Source organism: Taurulus bubalis, assembly GCF_910589615.1.
Source record: "Taurulus bubalis genome assembly, chromosome: 16".
Lineage (NCBI taxonomy): Eukaryota > Metazoa > Chordata > Actinopteri > Perciformes > Cottidae > Taurulus > Taurulus bubalis.
The window spans coordinates 6,450,520-6,461,860 of NC_136604.1; the positions used below are offsets into that span (position 1 = coordinate 6,450,520).

At 46.3% G+C, this 11,341-nt stretch overlaps 1 protein-coding gene across 1 annotated transcript; it reads left to right on the forward strand.

Annotated features, from left to right (window-relative positions):
- Positions 1–987: 987 nt before the first annotated feature.
- prdm1b (PR domain containing 1b, with ZNF domain) lies at positions 988–10,662 on the forward strand (the record flags this gene model as incomplete). Its single annotated transcript, XM_079231630.1, has 6 exons — positions 988–1,158; positions 4,637–4,756; positions 6,171–6,411; positions 7,635–8,554; positions 8,668–8,796; positions 9,244–10,662. The coding sequence occupies 6 exons, from the start codon at positions 988–990 to the stop codon at positions 9,817–9,819; spliced, it is 2,157 nt and encodes a 718-aa protein (XP_079087756.1). The 3' UTR covers positions 9,820–10,662.
- Positions 10,663–11,341: the final 679 nt, after the last annotated feature.

An 11,341-nucleotide genomic window follows, 5' to 3' on the forward strand; every position in this document is an offset into this window, starting at 1 on the left:
TCAATGTGTAAGCATTCATCACAACAGCCACTTGCTGGCCAAGTGTACAACGTCACTGATGTTGTTGTCCAAAGCCAACAGTTGTGTGTCAGATGGCTCCATCACATGACCACCGTGGCTCGTGATTGGCTGGAGCGTCGAGCTAAAAAAGGTTGGCGCAATCCAGGCTCAGGAGTTTCTGGTGATGGTGACAGAGTGGCCACAGCAAGAGCGGATACCCAAAGGATCTAACGGACAGGCATCCCTGAAGAACACACTGGGGAAAGAAGAGAGCATATAAAGAGGAGGAAGCGGATACAAAATATATATATCAAGGGATGACATAGCCAAAGACATGAGGATCCTACAGCTGAATGAATGTGTGAAAGTAAGTCAGGTCTTTTTCTTTATTATTTTTTTCTTTTCTGACACCTTGAATAATGGAGAAAAAAATGGATACATTTTACAGAATGAGCAGAAAAGGACAGGAGGACCTATTGGCCTCATACCAAATGGCTAGTTAAACTGAATGGCAGGCGCTGCGTGGGACAAGTGTCAATTGAACTTTGGCTCCTCATGAATGGAACCGGCTGCTTGAATAGTGAATGGCTGCCTGGAGGCATTTTAAGTAATTACATGAATTTCAAACAGTTATAGTTATATGACTTTGGATACTGAGGTTACTTGTATTCAACCTTCTCTAGTTGTGCTTGACTTGTATAAATGAGTCTCATAAAACGGGCTTAACAAGTGTCACAAGAAGATTTCTGCACTGCATGAACTTTGCCTCGAACTCAAATTAATGGCAGTTGATTTCTCTCTCTCTCTCTCTCTCTCTCTCTCTCTCTTCCTTTTCAAGATCTTGAGCTTTAACCAGCGTACCTAAGACAAGGGACCTAACCCGACCAAACCAAAGTACTTTGCAACCGAGACCAAAACAGAGCCAAACTAAACCAAAGCTCCGGGACGTCTGAGCTCATCAGCTGCCGTGTATTCGATATCGTCGAGATGAAGCTGGAAAGCACACCAGGAGACATGAGCGGGTGGAGGGAGGTGGACTTTGTCCTCAACTGCACCTACATCGTGCCAGACCAGGTGTCGGATCCCAGTTTCAGCCTGCCCAAAGCCATGACCTCCATCCCACGCAACCTCACCTTCGAATACAGCACAGACAATGAGGTAAGAGCACTTCAACTCCTTCAGAATCGACACTCGGAATGGCCTGCTCTTAAATTCCCTCTTGTGTACGTGTGTAATGATGGGTGGAATCAATCAATATACATCAGTTGCTGCACTGCCCGCTGATGCTATAGAATAAATAAAAACGCTCATATTTTTATCTGATAGACCCCTACAATTGCAACCCTCCTTTGTGTTGTTCTCGAATGGTCAGTTTAGTCAGATCAAAGTTTCACTTTCTGTTGCGTAACTAACTAATTCTGTTGGGCCATCTGCATTGGGCTCCTTGGAACAAAAGATCTGCTGACAAATGAATTCTTCGCACATACAGTATAGTGCACTAAGGGAAATGTGCATGGGAGGGGGCGTGGGGGGGGCATGTGGGGGGGGGTCACTGGCAGCTTGAGGTCAGGGGTCCGTTTTATGTCTCCTGGCCACTTTAACTTCCATTATGTCACCCTCATGTTTCAGCCGTTGTGCAGCTTCTTTTCCTTTCTGTCTAATAATGCATGCAGACACTCTCTTACTCAGGACACACACACACACACACACACACACACACACACACACACACACACACACACACACACACACACACACACACACACACAGACAAGTACGCACAGAGTAAGTGGTCAGGGATCAGCTCGGCTTCCACCACGCAATCCTGTCCTATTTACCTCCCACGTCCTCCTTCTCTCGCTCAGGTGAGTCAGGAAGATCAAACACAAAGTGTTGATGCCCATGAGCTATTTCCGTCAGCTGACTCTTTGGCTCGCAGTGCAGCGGTTCCGGCATAGGCCCGGGCATGTCACTGTCTTCATGCTATGTTTTAATTAAAAAGGCTATTTGTACTGGAACTGAAGAGAGAGAGAGAGAGAAAGAGATGTCACACTCACTTGTTTTGGCATCAACACTTTGATGCTTGCGGTTGACTTCGCTGTCGCCTTCCTCTTTCTGTCCCGACCGAGGCAACACTTTCTGCCCGTCGTTCCCCTTCTCTAGTTCTCTCTGCCTCCTCTCGATGCAGCATTCACTGCTGCAGGAAGAGAAAACCGTGAGAACTAAGGCGATAACAATCACTTTGTGCGCTACGTCCACCCCCACCAGTCCTTGCTTACCGTCTAACTAACGTGTCATACAAACACTTCAAACACCCACACACGGCCAAACTTAACTTTCGTCAATCGGTTTGGTGTTCACATGCAGCAGTGTGCTTTATCGAGCAATTAATGTGATCAGCGGCACGAAAACAAGCACAGGCCCGCACGCTTGCCGGTAATCTGCTGCCGCGGCCGCACCTCCATGTTTGGCCTTAAATGCAAGGTAATTGCTCACACAGTTATCAGGAAAGGTGAGAAGGGATTTTTAAACACAGGTCTGACACACTTTAGTTTCAGCCTGGCAGATGAGCCACATCGAAAGAGTCTGTAGTAAAACTGAGAACGTTGGCAATGCATGAAATCATGCACATCCACACAGCTTCTTCAGCACCCGTTTTGGCTACCAGGAGGGATGTCAGCCGATCTCCTGTTCCGTAACCAAAAAAAGTAAAACCTCCAATGTCCTCCCTTTTTTTTTTTTCGCATCCCGAAGCGTGCCAGGAAATGCAAAGAAAGGTGGAGGGGGCACGTGGCAGATGGGGTTGTTAGACCAGCGAGCTGGGAGAGATGTCAGCGCAGGGGACGGATTGGGGACGGGGTGCTTGGGTGAGGAGGTTGGTGTGCTGGAGAGAGAGAGAGAGGGGAGGGGGGGGATTTAGGTTAAAACCAGATGATTAACTTTCATTGGGGACAGGCAGCCGGCCAGGCAGCTCGTGCATCCGCCCGGGCCTCGACCTGGCAGACGCGCAAGCTATTTCGAGAGGGTTAAGAAAAGACAAGGGATTGGTGGAAGGCGGGGGGGAAAGGGAGGGCGTTCAGAAGTGTGATGAAGTGGGTCCATTTAGGAACGCTCATCCTCCTTTCTTCTGTTCTTCAACACAAGCCCCCCCCCCCCCCCCCCCCTCACCCCAAACCTCCCTCCCTCGCCCATCTTCCCCAACCTGGCTGAACTGAGCGGTTAAGCTGCAGCGGCGGCCACAGCGACTCGTTATTCACGCAACGCCAGCAAAGCACAATGTCCCTGTCACACTGGTTCATCGCATCCAGGAATCACCTCACTCGCCTTCACGGCCGCTCGGCCCCCAAACACACACACACACACACACACACACGCACACACAGACACACACTCTCTTGCCGCCCTCGGTAGACCTGTTGTTCTTCTAATGAACGGCTTTTACATCATTTGCAAACGCCGACTCCTTTCCCTGGTCGTGCGATAAACAGTCGCTGGGGGTTTCAGGTGTTTTGTTGGCTCAGGTTTGACCTTTACACGGGACGCCATGAAATGGAAGGAAGAAAGAGTGTGTGTTTATTTATGAGGAAGAAGGGAAGAGGGGGTACGGGGAAAGAGGGGGGGGGGGTATTTAAGGATTGAACACAAAGCTCCTCAAGACACGGAGACTGTGCGTACGCCACAGATGCTGCTGCCGGATGGCTTGTGCGTGTGTGTCTGTTTGGGTTCGTTTTGAGAGGGGTTGACCCCAAGCCTATCCACTTTCTATGAAAGTGTGAATCATGAAGCTGCTATGCATAACAAAGAGGACACTGACATGTCCTGTTTGTCGTTGCTTCAGAGTTCTTATAGTTTTGCCAGCACACGGTTTTCTTCTCACCTCAAGAAGTCAGAAATGACTCAATAACCTGCGGAACAGGACAGGTGTTACACCAAAAAAGGGACTTGCTCATGACTAAAAAAAAAAAAAACGTTTCTATTTTTTTCCAAGGCTTTGTTTGAGCATGCTTAGAACCACCTATTCCAAGGTATCCTCCCATAAACAAAGGTTGAGACAGGCATTTCATAATCAGGTCTTTTCAGCTTTGATGCAACCTGTCTAACAAGCAAGCCGAGTCACTATTATCTTTTTTTAATTTTTTTTTATTGCTTTGTATGCTTTCGTCTTTGTGGCTTTAGAATCAAAAGTCTAGTATTGTCCTCTCTGACCGCCAAAACGCCTCACGAATGAGAGCTCAGCGTTCACGAGGTTCACAAGGCAAACAACAGGTGACACCGCTTCCTCTCTCTGGGGCTTATGACTACGGCAGGTCAGAGATCAGTGGAGTAGGTCAGAGAAAGTGTAATGCTCTTCACTCCATTAGCCAGTTAGTGTCGAAAGTGTCTCACCTTGGGGGTTTTAACCGTCTGGGTCAACATGACAATGCCACCACACTTGCAACGACCTGCGATGTGATCGTCCACTGACATAAACAAGGGACAGGCACCAGTATGACACTATGCGATATGTATATTTAGAGAAATATAAACTTTTGTGGGCTCTTTTGACTTCTGTTTTCTATAAGTGTTGATGTGTAATATTCCTCACAATAGTTGAAAGACGGAAAGTAGATCAATCTGATGATGTATTTGGTTCCAGGTGATGGGCGTGTTCAGCAAAGAGTACATTCCTCAGGGGACTCGATTCGGCCCTCTGCAAGGAGTCCTCTACACCAAAGACAACGTTCCCAAACAGGCCAACAGGAAATACTTCTGGCGGGTAAGGGAAACGCGCACGCACATTGAACATTTTACAATACAAAACACAAACTCTATGCATAATCACCCAGCTCAGTGTGATTTGAGTAAAACACGGGAGAAAGTCTCGAATCTAGAGTAAAAAAAATGCCCCTGGGATCAGTTGAGGAGCAACTTCTTCTTCTGGTCTTTACAAAAAAAAAAAAATTACAAAATGCATACGTCAAACAGGGAAGAAGAAACGTGATTTCACACACACTTGTCGTCCTCAGGGGTTTTGGGGAAACTTTTTTTTTTTTTTTGGGGAAGTTAATGCCGCTGGCACGTAACAATGGGTTCACTCTCACACAGTCATCAAAGTATTACCGTAACATACACAAAGGAAGAGACTATTGTTCAGCATACACACACACACAATTAGACTATCCCTGTCTTTCCGCCGCCCCTCTCTCCCGTTTATTCTTCAAGTCCCTAGTTTCCTTTCTCTCGTCCCGTCATCCAGACACAACTTATGTCACTCAGGAAATTTTCTATTCGGCCGAGTCACTCCTTCAGGCTTCATTTCCTGTAAACCTCCTGTGCAAAAAGGGGCGTTGCAGCTATGCAATAGTGAAAGTGTGACGTTCTCTGGGAGCGATGGTGCTTTCGACCTCAGGACACAGGTGGAGGGGCGGGGGCTAGCGTGCTGCCAAGGGCAATGCCTGGGAGTGTTTATGACAGCCTGACTGACAGGTGCTGGCAGGCACTGGCAGGCAGCCATCCATTACAACTTGTTTTGCTTTCATAAGCAAATGCATACTTTTGACCCCCCGTAAAAAATATGGTCATAGTTCAGGGTTCCACTTGCATGTATTTCAGTAAACTAAATTACAACGCAGGAGCAATCATAACGTTCTCAAGAAAAAAGTGAGAAAGAGAAAAGGAGGAAAGAGGGGAAATGAGACACAGCCACTGTGGTGAGTGTCCCGGCCACGCCCCCCGTGGCTCTCCGCCTACTAAGTAGGCGGAGAGGCACTTATATAAGTATACAGTGTGCACTGACACAAACACACACACACACTCAGGACACACAGAGCAGAGCTGTTGGGTGCAGCAGGCTAAAAGGAGCAACGATATACTGTGACTGACAGCTGAACCGTACATGGCAGAGGTGATCACCCTGATGGTTTCCTTGATAATCTTGAATTTATTTAAAAAGAAAAAAATGCTTTGATGATGATGCCGATTTTTTTGCGGATTTTTAAAATCAGCTTTTTGTCAAATTTCAAGAATTTGAGCATCACATGATGCAATGTCTTGGTCAAGCAATATACTGAATAGAACTATTTTCAATGTCAAATGTGTGACCATTAAATATACAAGTAATACACAGAAATCAGTTGCTTCAAACGTGTATATGTTTTAATCTAATCATCTCTTTGTTTCTTCTGCTGCAGATTTACAACGGCGGGCAGCTCCAGAACTTCGTCGATGGCTATGACGTCCACAGGAGCAACTGGATGCGTTATGTCAACCCGGCCCGCTCTCTGGCCGAACAGAACCTGGTGGCGTGCCAGAACGGCCGGGACATCTACTTCTACACCATCCGACCCGTGGAGCCCAACCAGGAGCTGCTGGTGTGGTACAGCCAGGAGTTTGCCCAGAGGCTCTGCGGCCAGCAAGTCGACATCAAACAGAGTGAGTGCCGCAGGAGGGGGAGGCTTTGCTAGTTCTGTATCAGGGTTTGATAAACATCTTGAGGCAGGGGAAGGAATGATTTAGAGGTGATGCAGCACAATGACACACACTAGATCCGACAAAGGGACCGATTTACATCTGTGGCCGTGACTAAACACATTGCAAAAAGTCTGCGTTAGGAGATAATATCTATTATCAGCTGAATGAGACATCCTCAAGATGAATAAAGACACGCTTATTCTTCCTTCCAGTGAATAAGGCCCGATGTTATCTTTCACCAACAGTGGAGACAGTCAGCTTTGATGCTATTTCTTACTGTCAGGCTGAATATCTGTCAGATCACAGTGGAATGCGTACGTGCACACTTAGACCAAACAAAGCTCAGTAGATGTGGCGAATGACGTGGGAATTTAGGGAGAGCGATGAAATCTAAAAGGAATAATGCCTGGTCAAAGTACCTTTGTGAGTCATGTGTTTGCAGCCATTAGTAGAACGGCAGGTCATCATCCTGAGGGATTGTCTGTTGCCACAAAGTCCGATGACTCATGCCAACTGGATACACCAGATGGGTTGCCATTCATCTTGGTGACTAATGCTCAGGCGGTATCATTACGTTTTTATCAATTTATAGAATCTTCAAAGCTTTAACGTTCCTTTCAAGGTCAGGTATGCTGTGTGTTTGAATACCGGGGGTTTGATTTGTCCGAAAAACCACTGGTACAGGCTTTTAAATGAGCCTGTATACAATTCACGTAATGAACACGCTACAATACTATGACGAGAGAAAAAGCAGTCGACATACAGTAATGGTGACAAATTCTCAAAAAGAGAAGGAAGAAAGGAAGAGCTGTTTCACATTATCTTGTGGCGAGTAAGACAGCTGTACCTAGAAAAGGTTTCGCAAATGAAACTCAGAATCTTGACATGACACATGGACTCCCACACACTTTACCACCTAGCTTATCCTCCCACATCAAAATCACTACTGCGATTGACAAACAGAAACCTTATACACCTTATGATGTACACGTGAAGTCAGACTGAAACTACTATAATTTACCATCAGAGGGAGTACCTTCTGTGGGTGGATGGGTGTCTGAGTGTGAGAGGCACTTTAACTTGAACTAGCAGGAAACACATTATCATGAGCTTTTTTTTATATGCTGTGTATTCACTCATCAAACTCTGTGACAGTACTCAATTTTAATTTCATTTATTCACAGAATACACAAATTCGGATGAAGACCAAGAGCCGGAGTACGCCAAACAGCACCTACCTCAGCAGACATGGCTTACAGACAGAACAAAGGAGGAGGTGAAGGAAGAGAGGGATGAGGACGGGGAGGAGAACATCGACGTGGAGATGTTGGAAAGAGACACGCCGCCGGACACGCCAGACGACCAGATCATGGACTTCAGCAAAAAGGTTGAGAAAGAGGAGAGCGACAATGACAAAGAAGACCGGGGGGTCGTTCCTTCCCCAAAGCCAGAACACAGAGAGCCCAGCCTGGGCTTACGTCACCCGTACTTACCGGAGCCTCATCATGCGCTCCCATCCCAGCACCGAAATCTCCCTCTTCACCTCCATGGCCTTTACAGGGAAGGCGTTTCATCCTACCCTATTTACCCCCAATCCAGGCCCCTCCAGCCCAATTACCAGCTCCTTCCCCCCTACGGTCCGCACTACCCTCGCCTCCTCCTCCCCTCATACTCCCCTCCCTTTCCTGGGATGCTGCCCTCAAGAGGATCCCTCCGGTACGGCAGCTACCTGGGCACCGACGGCCTCCCGTACCCGCCCCTCGGCCCTCCTAATCTGCTGCCAGTGTCCCTCCCGTACCCTCCGTCTTCGCAGGGGGGTCTGAAAGAACTCAAAGCAAACGTGTCGCCACCGCGAGGCGCCCCGGCCACCCCAGAGCTCTCTCCTCTCCCCAAGCCCGACAGTCAGCATCATTCTACCGAGCAGTCTCCCTCCGGTTTCGAGGAAGCCATGAATCTAAGCCTGGCTACGCTCAAAAGCAAAACTGCGACGCGCAATGGCCCCGGCCACAAATCGCTGCCCTACCCACTGCAGAAGCAGAATGGAAAGATCAAGTATGAATGTAATATCTGCACGAAGACTTTCGGACAGCTGTCGAACCTCAAGGTAACCGCTTCGATTCCTCTCTCTTGCGCTTGAAAATGTAATTCAATGTATTCCAATTTCCCCACACCGGTTGACACCAGTGCTCATGACCTTTTTTTATGTTGTAATTGTAGGTCCATCTCCGAGTGCACAGCGGTGAGAGACCTTTCCAGTGTAACTTATGTAAAAAGAGCTTCACTCAGCTGGCCCACCTCCAGAAACATCACCTGGTCCACACGGGGGAGAAGCCACATGAATGTCAGGTATGTTGAAAATCACAATCCAAGTGGACATCCTCTTCTCTCACACACGGCGATCTGAACATGACTCTGATGTCAACCCGGGAGTGTGAAAGACACAAATAGAAACACACCGTAAACACACAATACAACCAACTGACTCACTTGCCTTCCTGGTAAGGCAGTGTCTCTTTCATGTGCAATGAGCCATTACACACTTGCTCATGTAATTGTTGACTAGTTTGACTCTGTGGGTGTGAGTGTTGATAGAGAGGATAGAACAAAGAAACAAATGTTGTGTTATGGAGGTACCCCACAGAACTGGAATAACATGGTCAGCCCAAATGCTATACTGTGAATGACAGACCCAGTTTTTCTAGAATAATCCCGAACACAATCAAAACGTGTTCATAATCAGCTTTTTGAATTGTTGCTCTCATTTGCTCTAACCTTTCATGTCATGCTTTCCAGGTGTGTCACAAACGGTTCAGCAGCACCAGCAACTTGAAAACACACCTCCGCCTCCACTCCGGGGAGAAACCCTACCAGTGCAAGCTGTGCAACACAAAGTTCACCCAGTACATCCACCTCAAACTGCACCGGCGCCTCCACAGCAGCCGCGACCGCCCCTACCGCTGCCAGCTCTGCGCCCAGGCCTTCTTCCACCGCTTCTCCTACCGCATCCACCAGTGCAGCTGCTGCCTGGCCAAGTCCAGCGCGCCCGTCAACGTGCACATGAAGCAGATGGTGGAGCGGTTCGACGCCAGCCAAGAGGCCGACATGCTCACAGAAGCGGCGACGGCACCGGAGGTGGAGGAGGCGGTGGAGCGCTGGTTGGAACGCACCTTGGAGGGTGAGGAAAAGGAGGACCAGAGAGAGGCCACCCTACTGCTGAAAGCTCTGACGGTGGCTATTAACTCACCGGCAGCGCAGGTGGACCAATCAGCGACACCCGCATCCCACCACAGCCCTCCACTGGCCTATCAGGAGAGGGCCAGCGTTGTTCACCTCCACCAACGGCCAACAGTGAAGACGGAAGGACAGTGAGAAGGAATCAATCGAGAGAGGGAGGAATATAAAAAGGACATACAGCCTACTATCAACAAAGAAAACAGATGTTTCGCCAAATAAAACTCCCTAAAAAGGTCCATGAAAGGCATTAAAGGGAAACTTTACTAATCAAATGAGCGCAGCACCAAAAGAAGAGCATTCCAAAGACTGGGCGAGGGTATTCAGTGATTGTACTTCCTCCCAAAACTCAGTTAAAAAAATTAAAATGGAGGAGGATGTTGTTAAGCTGTGAAGTATTGAAAACTCTTTTCACTCAGGTAGAGAATTGTTGCTGTTTTTGTGCTTTAACTTATTACAGTTCTTGAAATTTGAGTCATCTTTATTTATTTAGTTGTATAATAGTATTTTTTTTGTTAGTTTTTTTTCCTTTTTTCTTTCTGTGTGTTGACACTTCCAGAGATTTAATCTCTTAGCAAAAGCATGAATGTGGACTCAGGACCAATAATGTGACACGAGCCCGTGAATGAGTCCTCGCTGAATTGTGCAGAGTTTAGCTTTGTGTGACCGCGTGATTGAGCTTCTGGGTGCATGCGTACAACGAGTGGAAGTTTATACGAACGACAGGGCACAGTGATGATGGCACAAACCACATTCCTGTTTTGTAACTATTTTATTTATTTATGATTTTTTTTTTTTTAAAGGGAAGAACAAAGAAATCAGGTCTCTTGAAACTGTGTGTTAAGCAATTGCCAAAACTACAATCAAAGAACATGAATGTGCAGCGATGTTTTTTTTTGATCATTACTCAACTCATTCTAACATTAAAGGTGAGAAAAAAAAAAAAAGCATAACCACCTTTTTTTCTTGATTATTCAGCAACTTATCGCAGGTAATTTAGATATAAAAGTATGAAAGACACACTGTGCTGAGCAAAACCAAATACCAACAAAAGAAAGTAAGCTACAAATTCAATGGGATCCCAGTATCACAATGAAATATGTACACAAAGTCCAGTCTTTCTTATTGTAACATTTTTATGTCAGCACTGACAAACTAAGGATTGCTGTTTATCTTTTTACTGAATTCAAATGTTTCAGATGTTCCTTACATACAAAGCTTTACTGTGAATGTTGTGAGTGACACAATTTCTTTACATTGTTAATATTTTTCTCACTTGGCACTGGAAGAAAATGCTTTTGGTTGTTCCCCAAAACCATGTAGGCAGGTACTGTTTTTGAAAATTGTACTACTGAGTCAGTGATGTACTTCTTTTGTGATTTTTGTCGTGTTCTTTTTTACTTTGTACAATATGTTTGTCTAGTTTATTTTTGAAAACAGGTTATGAGATGTTAAGAATTTATATGTGAGAGACTATTTTGATGATACTTTTATATTTACACGATGTAGCATATTAAAGATATTGTTTCTATACGTCCTGTATTGTGCGTGTGTTTTTCATCCCGGTATAAGATTTGATATGGAGAACAATGCAGCAACTGGGATGGCGGAAAATAAATCATACATTTGATTAAAAAAAAAAATTATGAGATGACAACGC